The 20591-nt window shown below is 37.7% G+C and overlaps 1 protein-coding gene across 1 annotated transcript in view; it reads right to left on the reverse strand.

The window, feature by feature from the left end:
- KIAA1549 (KIAA1549 ortholog) overlaps positions 1-20591 on the reverse strand; it is a 146061-nt gene that overhangs the window by 15589 nt on the left and 109881 nt on the right. Inside the window, exons 18-20 of the mRNA XM_077848504.1 lie at positions 20141-20458; positions 9461-9507; positions 3292-3449 (exon numbers count right to left, since the gene is read on the reverse strand). Of these exons, the coding sequence (XP_077704630.1) occupies positions 3292-3449; positions 9461-9507; positions 20141-20458 (523 nt within the window). The remainder of the gene's footprint in view (positions 1-3291; positions 3450-9460; positions 9508-20140; positions 20459-20591) is intronic.

Consider the following 20591-nt stretch of genomic DNA (forward strand, 5'->3'; position numbering starts at 1 on the left):
GCAAATGGTGTTGGGAAAACTGGACAGCAGCATGCAAAACAATGAAACTGGACCACTTTCTTAAACTACACACAAAAATAAACTCAGAATGGATTAAAGACCTAAATGTGAGACCTGAAACCATAAAAATCCTAGAAGAGAGCTCAGACAGTAACTTCTCTGACATCAGCCAAACCAGCATTTTTCTAGATATGTCTCACGGGGCAAGGGCAACAAAACCAAAAATAAACTATTGGGACCATATCAAAGTTAAAACCTTTTGCACAGCAAAGGAAACAATCAACAAAACAAAAAAGCAATCTATGAAATGGGAAAAGATATTTGCAAGTGATATATCCAATAAAGGGTTAGTATCTGAAATACATAAAGAACTGATACAACTCAATAACAAAAAACCCACAAATAATCCAATTAAAAATGGGCAGAAGACATGAACAGACATTTCTCCAAGGAAGACATCCAGATGGCCAGCAGACACATGAAAAGATGCTCAACACCACTCATCATCAGGGAAATGCAAATCAAATTCACAATGAGATATCACCTCACACCTGTCAGAATGGTTAAAGTCAAAAACATAAGAAGCAACAAGTTTTGGTGAGGATGTGAAGAAAAAGGAGCTCTCATGCACTATTGGTTGGAATGCAAACTGGTGAAGCCACTCAGGAAAACAGTATGGAGGTTCCTCAAAAAATTAAAAATAGAACTACCCTACAATCCAGTAATTCCACTAGTGGTATTTACCCCATGGAAACACTAACACAAGAAGATACACGCATCCCCTATGTTTATAGCAGCGTTATTTGTAATAGCCAAATTATGGATACTATTTAACCCAAGTATCCATCAATAGATCAATGGATAAAGAAGACACAGTGTATGTATACACAATGGAATATTACTCAGCCATAAAAAAGAATGAAATTTTGCCATTTGCAACAACAGAGATGGAGCTAGAGGGTATAGTGCTAAGTGAAATAAGTCAGTCAGAGGAAGATAAATACCATATGATTTCACTCCTGCGGAATTTAAGAAACAAAACAGATGAACAACAACAACAAAAAGACACAAACAAGAGACTCTTAACTATAGAAAACAAACCAATGGCTACCAAAGGAGAGGTAGGTGGGGGATGGGTGAAATAAGTGAAGGAGATTAAGAGTCCACTTATCTTGATGGGCACTGCGTAATGTATAGAAATGCTGCATCACTATATTGTATGCCTAAAACTAATATAACACGGTATGTTAAGTATACTGGAATTAAAAAAATACTAAAATGAAATTAAGTAATTAATAATAAATGAATAGATGTACAATTTACTAATTCCCTTATTACTAAACATTTAGGGGGCTCACAATTGTTCACTATTATGAATGCACTGATAAATATCTTTGCACATGTATTTTTTTCCTCCAGTATTTGGATTTCTTTGGGGAGGAGAATCCTAGATTCTCCAAAGCTCAGTAAGTCAAATTGCCCAGCTGCTTTCCAAATGTTTACTGATTTAAATCATCATTGAAAATATAATAATTGCAGCTGATAGTCATTCAAAGTTTACAACATGCCAGGCACCATTTTGAATCCTTTACATCTGTTATCTTCTGTTAATCCTTAAAACAACCCCAGGAGGTTAAATACTAATACATCATGCCCACTGTAGAGAGAAAGAAAGTGGATACTAATGTTATTTTGCTACATTACTATGAAAAGCTCCATGACTGAAATGGTGTCTCACCATGGTTTTACTGTGCATTTCCTTGGTAATTTTCAAAACTGGGCATTTTTCACAGGTTTACTTTCACATGATACACACCTCACACAAATACTCCTTCTGTGAATTCACTCTTCCTGTCCTTTGCCCATTTATGCTCCGAAATATGCCCACTTGTCAATTTATATGAATCATCCTCTAATAAAAATACCTCGTGGATATATCTATCTGCTGAATACACCTCCCTAGATACTATTTTCCTTTACTTTTATACAAATTTTTATACAACTTAATCTCTTATCGAAATGATTAGAAAATAAAGGCCTCTTCAAATGTTTTATATATACCATTTCTCCATTCTTTCAGATTAAAGGTAAGTATGTCTGAATTCTGTTTGGGATATGTAATGCACAACCGACATTCAAATAAGCAATAATTTGCAGAAGAAACAAAACTCATTGTAAGCACAGCATGTGTAAAATATATGAAATCCTATAGGATATCCAGATATATCATTTGTTTTGTTGATTGACAAACAATGCAACATACAAGAACCTTATGAGGAAACCGTAATGCGTAATTATCCACCAACTATTACTAGTTTTGAATTGGCTTAAACTAGTTCCTTGATGACTTTATAAAGGTAGGTATTACCCAGAAAGTTAGAAAATAGTAAAAATACTAACTATTTAACATGTAACAGCTCCTCTTATTAAAGCTTCGGTCTCTTATTAAATCTTCCAACAGGAAGGTGAAGAAATGAAAATAAAATAAAAAGGAAAATAAAAGAGTGACTTTGAGCCCTCGTAATGAAACATAGGTAGGTAGGTAGGTATAATGAACTTGGATTTTTCAAGAGTATGCTGAGCTGTACAAAAAAAGAAAGACTGGTATCCACAGATGTTTAAGAACAATGAACAGCACCAAACAGAGCATTCAGAGTATCAACTATTCATGAGCTGGAGTTTCATGACACGAAACAGCAATTTTTAATTCTGGAGTTCAAGCCCAGATCTCAGGTAAACTGCAGGGGCAGACCAGCCAAGTGCCATATAAGAACCTCAGCTCAGCCATGCTGGACCCTGCCTGGCACCTATGAGCAGTGTCCCTCTCGTCACCAGGACTAGAAACAAAAATCTCCCTCAGGTCACTGGCCAGCAACGTTTAGAGTTGCTTATCCCAAGCTGGAAAGGTGCCTTCTTTAAAACACACACTTGTTTTGACAGCATATCAAGTGCATGGCAATAGATCTTTCCGTTTACCATAAGAATTTAGAAATGTTTTCCCTGGAAGAGTTCTGCTGTGACTTCCATGCGAAGGGACAGCTTCTGAGACACAGACTTAGGGACAAATCAAGAGGGTGTCCGTCTTGGGATCTCAGCCACTCTCTCTTCCCACGTCCCCTGACTACACCTCCACCAGAATCCAGGGGAACAAGGTTCAGACCAGTGCGGATGTCACCGAACGCTGTGACAGCAAAAAAACCCTAGGTAGTCTGAAATGTACTCTGCCAGAATGTAGCCAAAAAAAGCAAGGGTTGTCCAGTTCAGAAATGCAAGCTAAATAGCCACACATACCTGTGGTGCCCCCGACGGGTCGTGGCCGGGCCACCGATGGCACGTCCTCAGAGTAGATCCCTCGGGTGGCAAACGGGGCTTCAGCCGATGCCTGTGGCTGCTGCGGCTCGGGAGGCAGCAGCTCTGAAGATTGCAGTAACCCGGGGCCAAAACCTGGTCTGAAGGCAAAGCAAGCCCAAGCATCAGGACCACATCTGACCCTGGCTCTGGTACTTTATTAATAAGTTCCACCTTCGGGGATCCCTGGGTGGCGCAGCGGTTTGGCGCCTGCCTTTGGCCCAGGGCGTGATCCTGGAGACCCGGGATCGAATCCCACATCGGGCTCCCAGTGCATGGAGCCTGCTTCTCCCTCTGCCTGTGTCTCTGCCTCTCTCTCTCTCTCTCTCTCTGTGACTATCATAAATAAATAAAAAAAAAATTAAAAAAAAAAAAAAAGTTCCACCTTCGGCCCTACAGAAAAATAAGACCTATCTGTCTACTGGTGTATTTTCCATCTCTTCTCCTAGAACATAAGCTCTCAAAGGACAGTGACATTTTCTGTTTGCTCACTGATATATCTCCAGTGTTAAGAACGGTGCCTGGAATATAGCTGATGCTTGATCAATCTCTGCAGGGTGACTGAAGAAGAAATGCCTTAGTTTACAAACCCCGTGCATCTCCAGCATCGAACTAAAGTGATTCCCAACCTCGGCGGCATGTTATCATGTTCTAAAAACCCCGATGTCCATGCTGTACCCTGGACCAATGAAAACAGAATCTCTAAAGGTGCAACCCAGATATGGCAGTTTTTAGAGTTCCACAGATGATCCTGATAGTCATCAAGGCTGAAAACCAGTGCTCTAACAGGGGTTCCCAAACTTTTTGGTCTCAGGACACCTCTAAATTATTGAGGACTCCTGAGAACTTCTGTTAATGTGAATTATATCTATAAATATTTCTTGCATTCGGAATTAAAAACATTTTTAAATACCTATGTTTAAAATTAATCTAAAAATAACAATATTAAGCATCTTAGCTTAACATTTTCTCATGAAATCAACTATATTTTCTAACCCCCTTCCTGCAAAAGAGCAAGAAGAGTTTTGAATTTTTTCAAATTTCCCTAACAGAAGACATCTGGATTCTCATATACTTTGTATTCAGTCAGTTGCTGTAAGTTATTTTAAGAAGAAAATCTGAACTCACATAATTACATAGTTGGACAAGGAGGACTTAGTAGTCTTTACATATAATATTCAAGTAATATTATAGACAAATATTCTTCTTTGATACACCAAAATTCAGCAGTTTCCTTAAGGTTTAGTGGCAATATGGAATCTGAAATAGTATCAGTTAACTTTTTATACTCTGTTACATTAAAACCCACTGGTCCATTTTGCACTTTGAATGGACCCATGCATGCTTTTACCATATGAGTCATTTGGAAAATATTAGTTCATTGAGTTATGCAGACTTTCTAGATATTGATACATTTCATTTGGTAGTATCCAAAAAAATGACATTCATTAATATTACCATTGAGCTCATCAGAAAAGTCTTCTAAATAGTAGGAAGCTGTCAAGTACCCAGGGGCAGACCAAAGTTTTCAAAATTCAAATTTTCACTTGAAAGCTCAATTTTATCACTGGCAACAAATCCTATCAGTTATTTTTCTTGAAGTGACAGGCTCACTTCCTTTATTTTCAAGACAGTGCCAAACAACCCAAGTCTGAATAATGATGTCTGCGACTGATCTTTCAGACAAAAAAACAGCAACGGTACAGACCAGTTCTTAACACAAACAACTGAACAGGTGCTTTTCCTTCAAAATTCCATGCACAAAATGCTTAATACGTAATTCCTTTTTTGTCCTACAAACTACTAAGGACTCAAGGGCTTAATGTTTTTAAAATTAGTAATTTTTACTACTTCATTAAGGACATGCTAACCTAACTAACAAACTGGAATTTTTTAAAAACTGTGATTGCACAGTGGTGAAGAATATGATGACTACTCGGGCCATCTGGTGCCTCTGTCTTGATGCATGCTAAGGTTCTAGCAGTTTCATCCACCACTGTTTCTGCCCCTCAGTATAGGCATCAACACAATAAAAAAAAAAAAAAAAGTCAAATAATGCTTTCATATTATTATGAAACAGTTTTGACTTCATAGGCCCTCCCAGCCTCCTAAAAGGGTCTCAAAGGCCCTCTAGGGGTCTGAGAATCCCACTTTGAAAACCATTCTCTGAAGAAACTCAAGAAGGAAAAAACATGATAGTCCAATTACAGTTCTTTGCAAATGACAGTCAACCAGTAATTAACAGATCAAACTAGTTTGATGAGAACATAGATGGACTTGCCCCTATTCTATAGTGTTATTTCTGGAGCACATCTTGTAAATTGAAACCTACACTATTTATATTGCTCTTTTTAGATCACTGTTACTTTTTAAGTTGAGTTCAGAGAGAGAGATGTCTGACATCTCTGACCTTACAGACCTCAGAGTGTAACATAAGGCATGTTCCTCCTTCAGTGTCTACATACTGGAATTCACCTAATCAAATCATACTCTCTTGACCATCCATCCAAGAACCAGCTTTTGCCCTTTAGTTATTTCTACTTTACCCAATTATCCTCCTCCAGCTACATTTACATCCCTTTTTTTTTTTTAAAGAGATGCTTTTTACATTTTAAAAAATATTTTTTTTATTTATTCATGAGAGACACAGAGAGAGGCTGAGACACAGGCAGAGGAAGAAGCAGGCTTCCTGCAAGGAGCCTGATGTGGGACTCGATCCCAGACCCCAGGATCGTACCCTGAGCTGAAGGCAGACATTCAACCACTGAGCCACTTAGGCGTCCCGATTTGCATCCTTTTTATCCTAAACTGTGTGTTCATAGTTCAGTGTGATCCAAATCCCCCAAAATCCTTTAACTTAAGTAACCATAAAACTGGTCATCAAAACCAGACTGCTTTGGAGAATTAAAAGTTATTAATAATTCCACTAGAAAACAGGTGTAAACTGAACTGAACTGGACAAACAAGATCAGATGCCCCCCCTTCCCCGTCATTAACTTCTGCTCTGAATCACCTCATCCTCAGGTGCTCTCTTTACCTTTGTTGTTTTTGGACCACAAAGCAGTGCCTGGGTTGGGGAAAAATAAAATAAGCCCCTCGGAAAATGAGAGCAAATAAAGAAAAGAAAAAATGAGGAAACAGATAATATTCCTACTCCTGTGTGACTTGTGGTCATTGAAAGGATAGTGGAGTATTATTTCTGAGATTAACTCTGGTTTTCCACAATTCCTTCTTTGTAATAAATCACTTGTCTACTCATGTGTGGGTCTGTTTATGGACTCTCCACTCTGTTCCTCTGGTCTATTTGTCTAGCTTTACAGTGACACCGTATTGTCTTCATTACCTTACAGTAAGTTACAATCTTCAGAATAGTTCTCACACACTATTTTTCTTTTTCTCAAAGTGTCTTGAATATTGTTGGCCCTTTGCATTTCCACATGTTTTTTTAAAGACAATAAACTACTAGGATTTTGAATGGGATCACAATGAATCTGTAGATCACTTACTGGAGATATATATTTTTAAAATACTGAATTGCCCAATCCATGAACATCTTCTTTAGAGGGCTTGATCATTTTTGGTGAGATTAATTCTGAGATATTTTATATTTTTAATGCTAATTTATGCAGTACCTTTAAAAGTTTTTGTCTGTTGCTCATAAACAGAAATAAAACAAATTTCTGTATATTGATCTTATATCCAGCTATTTTATAATTTATCTATCTTTGCTAAATTCTCTTAATTCTAACAATTTATGACATTTGACATTTGAGTATTTTCTACCTGAAAATATATAAGAATAATAACATTATTATTTAATTCCTTGAATTCCTTCATCTCTCTCTTTCTTTCTCTCTTTCTTTCTCTTTCTTTCCTTTGCTTTCCTTTCCTTTCCTTTTCTTTTCTTTTGTTCATTACACTATCTAGGACTCCCAGGGCAATGGTGATCAGAGGTAATGCAGGCATGTGTCTTTGTCTTGCCCCTGTTCTCTAAAGGAGAGCTTTTAACATTTCAACATGAAATCATTTGCTGGGATAACTGTTACCTGATTAGACAAGTTCACTTCTATTCTTTGTTTGCTAAGATTTTTACCACAAATGGATGTTGCGCTGAGTGAAGTAAGTCAATCGGAGAAAGACAAACATTATATGTTCTCATTCATTTCGGGAATATAAATAATAGTGAAAGGGAATATAAGGGAAGGGAGAAGAAATGTGTGGGAAATATCAGAAAGGGAGACAGAATGTAAAGACTGCTAACTCTGGGAAACGAACTAGGGGTGGTAGAAGGGGAGGAGGGCGGGGGGTGGGGGTGAATGGGTGACGGGCACTGGGGGTTATTCTGTATGTTAGTAAATTGAACACCAATAAAAAATAAATTAAAAAAAAACAAATGGATGTTGCGTTTTATCAAATGCTGTATTTATGAAGTGAGATTTCCCTCTTTTATTCTCTTCAGAGTTGTGAATTGGATTGGTTGATTTTTCAAAATATTAAATTACCCTTGCATTATTGGAATAAATCCAGTTTAGCAGTGACATGATATCCTTTCATATACAATGCTAGATATGTTTGCTATATTTAGTTTCAAGTTTCTGCATCTATGTTCATGAGTTTTTTAATGTTTTCTTTCCTACAATTTCCCTATCCTTGTCTCATCCTTGATATTAAGGTTAAGTAAGCAGTCTCAAAGAATGAGGTGGAGAACAATCTCTGTTTTGATATTCTTTAGTTAAATATGAAGAACACTGGCATGTTTCTTTCCTTTGGTGTTTTTGGTAGAATTTACAATTGAAGCCCAAAGTTTTCTTTATGGGATGAATTTTAGGAATGATTTCAATCTCTTTAATAGTTATATAACAATTCAGGTTTTATCTTTCTAGGAATTTTTCTACTTTATTTTGAAAAAAAGAAATTTCTACTTAATTTACTTTTTGGAGTAAACTCTACCCCCAAAGTGGGGCTTGAACTCACAACCCTAAGATCAAGAATTGCATGCTCACTGACTGAACCAGCCAGGTGTTCCAAAATTTTTCCATTTTAAATCTAACAAAAATGTGTTCAAAAAATTTTAACATCTGTAAAATCTTTTAAAAACCTGTCAAAATCTCTTTAATTTCTGAAAGATCTGGATTAATATGTTCTTTCTCATTCCTCTTTTTGATAATGATACACAAATTACTTGATCAAGCTTTTCAGGGATTTATCAATTTTATTAGCTTTTTTCAAAGAACTAACTTCTAGCTTTGTCAATCTTCACTACGGTATTTCTATTCTGTTTCATTTTTTTTTTTTTTTTAAGATTTTATTTATTTTTTTGAGAGAGAGAGTGAGCAAAAGAGAACATGAGCAGGGGCAGAGGGAGAAGGAGAAGCAGACTCCCCACTGCGCAGGGAACCTGAAGTGGGGCTCCATCCCAGGACTCCAGGATCGGTACCTGAGCTGAAAGCAGACGCTCAACCAACTGAACCACCTAGGTGCCCCTAATTCATTAAATTCTCTTCTTATTTTTATTATTTCCTTCCTTCTACTTCCTTTAGGTTTAATTAGATTTCTTTAGACATTGATATGGATGCTTAGATCATTGATTTTCAGCCATTTTTCTTTTCAAATATGTTTTGATTCATTTAAGGCATTGAAGTCCCCCCAAGCATGCCTTGAGATGTGTCTCACAACTTTTACTATGTCGAATTTTCAAGACTCCAAGCCCCATGAGTCTGTCCAAAGTTTTGCTCAGCTTCTCAGTCACCTCCTCCACAATTAGCAGGCACACTTAGGAGAAAGTTCGCTCAAAAGGTAGGGCTCCTCACTCTGGATTTCCTGGATCTTGGCCCCATACCATTTCACTGCCCTGTTAGCTATCTGGTTTTGGTTTTGCTTTATTTTAAAATCTTCTCTAGCTTTTCCAGTTACCCTCAGTAAATTATCTAGTCTGTCATTCCTGGAAGCAGAACTTAAATTCCACCTTTCTTCTCCTCTTCAGATTAGCCCAAGAGAAACACACAACTCAGAAGTTTTACATCTGCTATTAGCTCAAAGAACTGAATTTCCAAAATTTTTAAAAACAACCTATGTGAGGAAGTCCTAATGCATTTTCTCCTGAAAACTTTACCTTGGCAATGGACCTGATGGAGGAGTCATTCCATAGTCTTCGTATCTCTGGAAGAAAACCAAAAGAAAATGATAATCAACATTCAACATTTATTAGAAAGTGACAACAGCAAACTTACAAATTTAGGTTGGCAGCATCAACTTTCAAGAGAATTATTTTCTCATAAACAGCTGGCATGCCATTGAGGCATCATGCCATCCAGTAATGCCAGAAGTTTCAGTGTGGGAAACTGAGCTGCCATGCTTTAAAAACACACACAACTAATTTCTAGACCTTTCTTTTATAAAAATATGAGTTAACACACAGGCTTCCAGCATCTGTTCTTCCCTACAGGGTCATTCTCGACAAATCTGTATCTTCTGCTGAAGGCCTTAGTAGCCACACTTAGTAAATGACTTTATCAACATGGGCCATGATGGTCATCAGAGCCAGCGGGCGTCCAGCAGCAATTCAAATACACTCACAAAACTAAAGTATATGAATGCTGTACTGTGCTGTGGAACACTGTAAAAAGAGAAAATACAAAGAGAACCAGAAATTCGAGAGACTCTTAAAGATGAAGCGAACACCTTCAGTTTTTGAGTTTTCTGGTTCCTGGGAGGTCCAGCCATACTCCTGCCCTTATGTTCCAACTGATGCCCCATATCCTTCAACAACTCTTTTTACTTGAGCTTATCTCAGCTAACCAAGTGTTCTTTGGGTAAAACAATCAATATGGCATCAGATTTGAAGAAACATGTATCCATGTTGTGTTCCTCATGAAATTGACACATCCTAACCCTAACATTTGTGGGACTCCAATTTCAAAACTTCTTTCAACAACTGTGAATCACTATCTGGGAATCAGATATCTTAACAGAGTAGGAACTGTGGACAGAGTCCATCCAACTACAGTCAATTTGAACCCACTGGTTGTCTGGGATCCAGAGCTCCAAGTGAAGTTACTAATTACTAAGTCAGCCTTGCTTCTGGACCTGCTCTCATATTAGATTTTTTCTAAGCTTCTTTTTAATGAATTTGTATTTTATGGTAAGAACTATGAGCACTGACTCAGGCCCCAGTAACAGTAACAAAGAGATGAAATCAACTCACAAGGAAGTTAATTTCTTCCTAATCAATCTTTCTGATTCAAAAGACCATGCTCTTAACCACTGCACTGTACTTGGTTCCCAAACCAGATTTCCCCCCTTGAATAAATCTCTACTTTGTGAAGAAAAGTAGAGGCTTTGGAGTCAGACTAGCCAAGCTACTCAACTTCCCTGGGTCTATTTCTTGATGCCAAGAAGGACAGAATGAACTCTACCCCTCATACAGTTTGAAGGGATTATTACATATGAAACTGCTCAGATTACTTCACCTTCTGACCCTCTCAGCTTCCACCCCCGTGGCAGAGGGAGGGAGATGAGAACCATGTAGAGCTCCTCAACTGAATTAAAACAGCCAAAGGAGATTATAGAAGAAGGGAAGAATAGAAGGAAAAGGAGCTTTGATTCCTTTTCAAATAATTAAAGGGAAATCTGAGACCAGATAAAGATTATTCACAGTGACCCCTGTGTTTTTCAGCAGTTTGATTTTTTAAAAAATACTCATAGGCAAAATAAAACAAAAAAAAGATCAAAGTTTACATATCAGGATTTCAGGAGGTCTGGTCAGTGATAAACTAACAAAAAAAGTGAAAAGTAGCTGTCCACTCTTTACCTGTTTTGTTAATGTGGCATTTAACTAGGCATTTCAACTCTACTATAATCAGAAAAAGGAAGTGATTTTTCCAGATACTGCATGCCCCAATGAAAAGGATTTAAGAAAAAAAAATCACAGACATAATGACAGGTGTTTACTTTAAGTGGGTCACATTCATATAAAAGTTTGGGCAAGAAAATAGAATTTTAAGGTTTCAACTAGTAATGTCAAATAAAAATCTCATTTTAATGCATCTCTTCCTTCTATTCAGTATAAAACAGGTCAACAGAGCAAGACAGTCATGTTAAATCGTTGGTGGAGTCTGCGATAGGGGTGCTATACTGAAAATGTCCTGGTTCAGGCATCCACACTTGGTACTTAGCAGACTGTTCCAGGGAGGTTAACTTTACTCAGGGATACAGAAATACCACCTATGAAGTGGCCTACTCACCGATGCATAACTAAAACTATCACACTGGCAAAAAAAAAAAAAAAAAAGAGTAAAAATGTCATTAGATGGTACACAAATGTTCATGTGGTAACTGGTGATAACTTGAAATCTACATTTTTGTAGTTTTTACTGTAGTCAGAAGAAGGGAATAAAGGATGATCAGGTTCCTCCTGGCAACAAATAGTAATTTACAGCCAATTTCAGAACATGATAAAATTATATTAGATATGCACAGATAGAGCCAATGCTTCTGATTTTCCACTAGATTAAACTGTTATTATCATCAAAACATATAAGGGTAACATCAAAGGCTGATGATGAGAAAACCACACAGTAAGAGTGTTTATAAAAATCTTGCTATTGATTGGAATTTGGATTAAGGCATTATTACGGAACTGTTCATTTCCAAAACCTATGAACAATGAACAAATAAGAAAAATAGTAACACAAATCAGACAAAAATTATTGCTAAAATTCATCAGCAGAAACCAAACAAGGGAAGAATGGAGCAGATTCATGCCATAAACTGAGAAAAGTAGTAGCCAAAGGATGAAGGATTATGGCTGCATAATGGTAAATATGAATAGCAATTCCTTTTTAAGTTCAAAGATGAGATGATAAAACAACAGAATCAATGGAAATGAGAGATCACAGAACTGAAATAATTGGGACCAGATTATTGGTAGAAATGATGTGAGGACTGAAACAATGCCATTATGACTCTAAGAAATCAACTAGCAGGGAAAAGAATAGATATGGCTTAAAATCGAATCAACTGCCACAGAGAAAAAGGCCCATGATAATTATAAAGAAGGCAGAGAAACCAGGACAAAGTAGCTAAAGTCATTAGAGAATAAAAGGATAGATATAGAAACCAAAGATGAGCCAACACAAAGATAATTGGTATCTTTGACTCCAATAAATAGAAGAGAATAAGAAGATTATTTCAGATATAAAAGGAAGTGAATGAAAAAGCTGAATCTGAAGATAAAATGGACACTGGCTATTCAGGGAGGAAAATGATTCCGAAAAACTGGCTGAGTGCCCAGAATTATTTACGCTTCCTAGCAGGTAAGGTACATACATCCCTTACCAGGAGAGGGGAAATTAAGATGGCTACAGATTTCTTCACAGAACAATTTAAAAAGCATTAGGAGCAGTGAGAAGTAACATACAGATGCCAGCAGCAAACGAGGTCACGTAGAAAGTTAGATGAGAACTCTGCTTTGCAAAATTCAACACTAAGTCAAACGGCTACTGAAGGTCTCCCTCTTTGTGCCAAGCACCCCCATCCTCCATAGGAGGCATCTCCTACGTCAGCCTCTCTGCTTCCCAGCCTGCTCAACACCAATAATGGTATTTTACATGTCAGCCACCCACTCTGACAACCTGCATTCAAGACCAGGGGCAGACGGACAATCAGGAAGCTCTTGCAATGGTGGTGAGAGATGATGGTGGCTCCAATGCAGAGGATTAGAGAGAAGAATCTACAAAGCTGCAGCATGTTTAATGGACTCCAAATCCTTGACCTTGCCCTTCAGTGTATGGTCTACCCCCCTTTCAACTGCACCCTCTAATCTGCACATCTCTTGTCCACCGTCCTTTCATCACATTTGCCTGACAAAGCCCAACTACTCCTGGATCAATTCAACCGCCCACTGTCTCCCTGTCTCCATTTGGGTATCTGAATGCTCATCAACAAAACTACAGATTTTAATTTGTCCCACTGTAATTTCATGATAGTCAATCTCAACAGGGGCTACAATGCCGCTAAGTAATTATTCCTATGTTCCTAAGCAGTTGTCTTTCATTCTCTACAATCAGTAAGTACAACCTCTGCTCTCCCTCACACCTCTTGCCCTGCCACACTTCCTTCATTCTCAATAAATAACTCTGCTTTCTCCACTGTGAACACTGAAGCCACAATGAGATGGAAGGCCCCTCCACTTCCTGCCACCTACTACAAACAGGACTGCATCTGCACCCAACTCCTTCCCCCTCCTGCTATTAAACTGGAAGAAATACATCCCCTTGTTTCTAAAGATACCTCCTCCCTTGTTACTCGGATCCCCTTTCCTGTATCACCAAACTCTCCCACTGGACTGGGTCAGTGCCATCAGCAATTAAACACCCTGAAGCCATAGAGATTCTTCCTCTTGAATCCATTCACTGCATCATGCTGGTTGGGGCTGTCAACATCACTCACCAAAGATTACTATGACAACTTCCTAAATGTCTCCCTTCTTCTGGTCTTGCACTCTGACAAACCATTTTCCAGCCTACAATGAGAGCAATCTGTCAAAAAGGCACAATGAATTATGTCTTTAGACTGCTCAAAACTCTTCAGTGTCCAGCCATGAGGTCTCAGGATGAGGTCTCAGCTCTATTCCTGTCAGCTTCTTCTTTTTCTCTCCTGCCTCATGTCTCACCACTCAGTTCTCGCTCTGTAACAAGTCAACCAGAACTAATTTCACCGTTAAGAATGTTTTGGGACAATAATTTCAACAGCTTTATTTCATTATAATTGACATACAATGAACCGCACATATTAAAGTATACAAATTGTTAAGTTTTGGCAAATGTTGGTATCCACAAACCATGCTCATAAACCAGACAATAAACATTTCCATTATCATCCAAGTTTCCTGGTGCCCCTTTGTAAGCCCTCTGTCCCACACCCTTTCCCAAATTCACTCCATCCCTAGGCAACTACTGATCTGCTTTCTGTCACTATAGATTAGTTTGCATTTTCTAGAATTACATATAAGTGGAATCATACCATATGCACTTTTTTTTGGTTGGGAGGGTGGCTTCTTTCTCTCAGCATAACTATTCTGAGACCCAACCATGTTGTCACATGTATAAATAATTCATTCCTTTTTATTACCGAGTAACACTGTAAAAATACAGTACAATTTTCATTTAGCGATTTGCATATTGATGTGCAGTCTGGGTTGTTTCTAATTTGAGTCTACTACAAATAAAGCTGTTACAATGTACAAGTCTTTGTCAGGACACACGCTTTCACTTTTCCTCAGTAAATATTTCAGAATACAATGACTGGGTCATAACGGAGGCAGAGGCTTAATTTTTTTTAAGAGATTGTCAAACTATTTTTCAATAGGTTGTGCTATTTTAGATTCTTAGCAACAGTTTATAAAAGTTTCAGTTGTTCATTCTAATAGGCATATAGGGGTATCTCATTATGATTTATTGCACTTCACTAATGACTAACGAGGTTGAACATCTCTCCATTTCCCGATTTTTTGTATTTGTCTGCTTATTATCTGTATTTCTTCCTTGGTAACATTTGTATTCAAATCCTTTCCCATTTTTCATGGGATTGTTTAATAATATGAAACTTGTTCAATTTACTGAGATTATAGCCCAGAATATGGTCTGTCTTGGTAAATGAGAGTAAAAAGAGTCCCATGTACTCTTTTTTAAAATTAATTTTTAAAATTTAATTCCAGTATAGTTAACACAAAGTGTTATATTAGTTTCAGGTGTACAAATATAGTGATTCAATAATTCTATACATTACTCCGTGCACTCCTCGTAAGTGTACTCTTTACTCCTCATCATCCAAGTACCGAAAGAATGTACATTCTTTCTGCTCCTCTTGGGTAAAGCACTTTATAAATGTCAATTAGTTCAAGCTCATAATCAGTATTAATTCAAGACTTGTTCAAGTTTTCTCTACCTTAATGATTTTCTATATACTCATTCTATCAACTTTTGAAAGAGAAGTGTAGCCACCTATAACTGTGGCTTTATTTACTTCTGCAGGCAGTTTTATCAGTTTTTATTTCACATATTTTGATACTCTTTTCATAGGCACATAAACATTTAGGATTTTAGGTCTTCTTGGTGAATTGACCAATGTATTATTATGAAATGGTCCTCTGCTTAATACTCTTTACTATGAGATCATTTTGGCTAATATTAATATAACCACTCTAGTTTCTTGTGATTAGTGTTAACATGGTTTATTTTTCTTCATACTTTTTCTTTCTCCACACTTTTAACCTATTTGTGGGTTTATATTTAATGTGTCTTATAGGCAACAGATCATTCGATCTTGAGTTTTATCCCATCTGATAATCTCTTCCCTGTAATAGTAATATTTAGACCATTCATATTTAATGTGATTGTTGATAGGGTTGAATTTAAATCTACCATTTAAATTGTTTTCCTTTTGTTCCATCTGTTCTTTGTTCCCCTTTTCTTTTTTTCCTGCCTTCTTTTGGACTGCAAACTATTTTTTTTAAAGACTTGATTGATTGATTGATTGATTGATTAAGAAAGACAGAATACACATGCCAAAGAGGGGCAGAAGGAGAGGAGGAAAGACAATCTCAAGCAGATTCCACACTGAGCATGGAGCCCAACACCAGGCTCAATCTGGATATCACGACCTGAGCCAAAATTCAGAGTCAGATGCTTAACTGACTCAATCATCCACGGCCCCCAAGACTGAGTATTTTTTATTATTTCATTTTTCTCTTTTGTTAGTTATTAGCTATTACTGTTTTTGTTTTTTTAGTGGTTGCTATAGAGTTTATTTTTTTTTATTTTTAATTAATTAATTAATTTATTTATGATAGTCACAGAGAGAGAGAGAGAGGCAGAGACACAGGCAGAGGGAGAAGCAGGCTCCATGCACCGGGAGCCTGATGTGGGATTCGATCCCGGATCTCCAGGATCGCGCCCTGGGCCAAAGGCAGGCGCCAAACCGCTGCGCCACCCAGGGATCCCCTGCTATAGAGTTTATACTCTATATTTTTCACTCATCACAGTCTATTGTCAAGTGCTATTATTCTATTTCATGCATGGTATACGAACATCAAAACAGTGCACTTGTATTTCTCCTCTCTTAGCCTTTTGTGCTATTGTGTTTTCATACATTTTACTTTTATATATGTTATAAACTCCACAATAAACTGTCATCCTTTTGACTTAAATAGCCAATTATCTTTTTATTTTTATTTTTGCCAATTATTTTTAAAAAATGTAAATAAAGAGAAAGTTTTAATTACCCATGTATTTACATTTACATTTTTACTCATTTATGTAGATCTACATCTCTATCTAGCATCATTTTACTAGTCCCCAAAGAATATCCCATAACATTTCTTAAAATGTAAGTCTGCCAGTGATACACTCTTTCAGCTTTTGTGTGTATGAAAAAGTTTTTGAAAGTTATTTTAAGCTGCTGGAGAACTGAGTTTTTTCCTTCAGTACTTTAAAGATTTATTTCACTGTTTTCCGGACAATTAGAATTTTGTTGTCATCCTCACCTTTGTTCCACTACATTACAACGTCTTCTTTTTCTCTGGATAATTTCAAAATCTTTATCACTTATTTTGAGCAGTTTAATTATATTTTTTGGTATAATTTTCTTCATGTTTGTTATGCATACGGGGTCATCAAGCTTTGTCGATCTGCAGATTTACAGTTTCTGTCAAATTTGGAAATTTTTTGGCCATTATTTCTTTTATTATTTTTTCTAACTCTCCCTCCCTTCTTCTGGGAATTCATATTACATGTATATTAGTCCACTTGAAGTTGTCCCCAGCTCACTAAGCTCTATTCATTTTGTCAGTCTACTTACTCTGTTTCATGTTGGATAGTTTTCATTACTATATATTCAAATTTACTAATCTTTTCTTCTTCAAAATCTAATCTGTCACGAATCCCACAGTATATATTTTATCTCAGACATTACAGTTTTCATCTCTAAATTGATTTGTATTCTTTAATGTCTTCAGTGCCTCTAATTAATGCATTCAATTTTTCCTCCAGCTCCTTGAACATATGGAACTTCATTAATATTACCATTTTAAAATCCTTGTCTACTAGTTCTGTGTGATTTTCCTGCCTCTTCACTTATCTGGTGAGTTTTGATTGGATTTCAGACATTATTAATTTTGCCTTGTTAGATGCTATATATTTTTGGTTTTTTATAAATATTCTTGAGCTTTGTTTGTGTTCACGTATTGCATTTATCTTTGTTGGATAGAATTAAGGAAGCTTTAATCTGGAGCTCATTTTGCCCCACTGCTGAAGCAAACCAATGCTCCTTCTGGGTAATCGAACTGGTGCTCCATGAATTAGCTCTCCACTATGGAAGGAAAGTAACTATAATAATCAGCTTGGACTGTCATAATAAAATACCACAGAGTGGGTGGCTTAAACAACAGAAATTTATTTTCTTAGAGTTCTATAGGCCAGAAAGCCCAAGATCAAGGTTCTGGCAGGGTTTTGTTTATGGTGAGAGCTTTCTTTCTGCCTTATAGACAGCCACCACCTTCCTGCTGTATCCTCTCATGGCAGAGAGAGAGCTCTAGTGTCTCTTCTACTTATAAGGGCACCAGTTCTATCATTAGAGTTCCAAACTTATGATCATTTAATCTTAGTGACCTCCTTAAAGACCCTAGCTCCAATATAGCCACACGGGGGCTTAGGCTTCAACATTTGGTTTTTTGAGGTACACTATTCATTCTATGGTAGGAATTTATTTCACACCTGAATGAGCTCTGAGGACTGTTCCCTTTCATCTTTTTAGGTGGTTCTTTCCTCACTCTTGGATAGTCTCCTCATACTATTAGACTGATTAGTACTCAGATGAAGATTCTCTGCAGATCTCTAGAATTCTCTCTGCTTTCTTGTACTGTCTAGTGTGAAAGCTAGCTATCTTTTCCTCCCCAGCCTCAAGTTCTGTCTCTCTCAACTCAGAGAGAACAGTGCTCTCTGCCTGAAGTCTCCCTCCCTATACTGCAGCTAGAAACTCTCTCAAGATAGTAAATTGGGACATATGTAGAGCTCAGCTCACTTCTCAGCAACCCTTCCTTTTGCTGCCTAATGTCCAGGTTGTGAAAACCTACATATGTGTGTGTGTGTGTGTGTGTGTGTGTGTGTGTGTATATATTTTTTTTTTTCCTCCCAGTGTTTTAGTTGTTTCTGGAAGGAAAGTAATCCAATCTTGTTCCTCCATCCTCTCCAGAAGAAGTTTGTACTGGACACTTTAAATTCTGTTCCTGCCATGTTTCTCTACTACAACCACTAATTAACCTTCAGACTTCTACTCAGATGTCATTTTATCTACAAAATCCTTCCAAACACCTCACAGCTCAGGTAGGTGCTCCCTGGCTGTACCTTCCCCCTGTCAAGGCATCCACCACATCGTTTTAAAAATACTCCTTCAATTTTCCACATACCCTAGCCATAATGCAGAAGTTGGGAGTGTGTACTGTGCATTGCAGTACCGACACTTAGCAAACACCAAACACACCAGGTGCTCCATATATCTACCCAGATGAATAAATAAATGAAAGAAGCTTAAGGTTCTTTCATAAGAAAGAACCCTGCTGTCTTGAGAGAGCAGCTAAAGCTACATCCCCTTTATCAAAGAGTTTGTTCAGTATCAACCATTTCCTTTAAGATTATAAACTACCAGTTACAAACATGAAGTATTTAATATTTATATCTATAACATTAAAAACAACAATAATGAGATGCAATGGTATTTTTCCCCACACTGTAGCAGTTATTGAAGCAAACAATCTATTTCTAACAGCATACTTTGAAAATTCAAACCAATTTCAATGATAAGGATTCCTTTAACATATGTTCATTATCACCCAATTTCATCCTAACATGGGTAATGGGATCAGAGAACCCCACATAAACACTTCTTGAGAAATTCGGTCTAATGAGTTTCCTTCCAAGTCAAATGCTTTAATCCAATCATTTAATCTGGAATTAGCAAAGAATTTATTTATATTTTTTAAGATTTTATTTATTTACTTAATTGAGAGAGAGAGAGAGAGAGAGAGAACACAATCATGGGGGAGTGGCAGAGGGAGAGGGAGAAGCAGACTAAGCAGGGAGCCTGATGCAGGGCTCAATCCCAGGACTCCAGGTTCATGATCCAAGCTGAAGGCAGATGCCTAACTGACTGAGCCACCCAGGTGCCCCTAGCAAAAAAGTATTTAATGTGACATCTTTCAGTTTTACTTCTCTCCACGTGTTTTGAGAAGGCACATTTGAAAGGAATGACGGAATATGAAAAAAATAAAGGAAGATGAAATCCTGAAATGTTAAATCCCAAGATGAAAACAGGATATTTGAAATGGTTGCCTTTGCTTGCCTATAGGCTAGCTGCCTATAATCCTGGAGCCTCAAGGACTGCTTGAGAGAGTAAGTGGCCTTCTAAAAAGAATCTTCATGATTTGGTACATTCTAAACTGCACCTTTTATAAATACATCAATGAGAATATGCTTTGACAGTTACCCCACCTCCATTTCATGACACTGAAGGGAACCCAGGAAGGGACTCCCATAAAATATTAGAGTTGTATAAAAGGATGATTCCAACATTAAGAATAAACTTAGGGAAAAAATAATAAAAACTGAGGCCGCTGAGCCAAGTTTCAATTCTTATCAAATGAAATCAGTATTATTGTAGTGATTCTGCAATTGAAGGAGTCAGGCAACAAGATTCCAACATCTGGCCCATGAGAGCATTCTAGAAGGCCAGTACTTACGCTACACGGGTTGTTGGCCGTCTGAGCAGAGCTGTAGAAGGACCCCCACTGGGAGGCTCGCCTCTCATCCCGGGAAGGGGTGCTGTTCATGGGCAGGACAGCTGGGACCCCAGGGCCTGTGACCGTAGCACTGGCAGGCTGGCTGCTAGGAGCCACAAGAGCAAAAGCATCGTCCAGGAGGGAGTGCATGGTCTGGCGTGCCTCCTCGATCGACGGCTGGGGCGGGATGTACTGGGAGGCTGGGAAGGGTAGGCCTGGATACCTCCCCAGCTCAGCTGAGGATGGTGTCTGCACATCAGCCGGCAGGTCGGGATCGGACTACAGCAAGGCAAACAGGGAAGGGAACAAGGATCAGACATGAGCTTCTGTGGTGACTTGAAAACATTCTGTGGCCAAAATGGAATTTAACAATTTTCACTGACACTGACAGAAAAGTTTACCATAAGAATTT

The sequence above is a fragment of the Canis aureus genome, chromosome 15 (assembly GCF_053574225.1).
Source record: "Canis aureus isolate CA01 chromosome 15, VMU_Caureus_v.1.0, whole genome shotgun sequence".
NCBI lineage: Eukaryota > Metazoa > Chordata > Mammalia > Carnivora > Canidae > Canis > Canis aureus.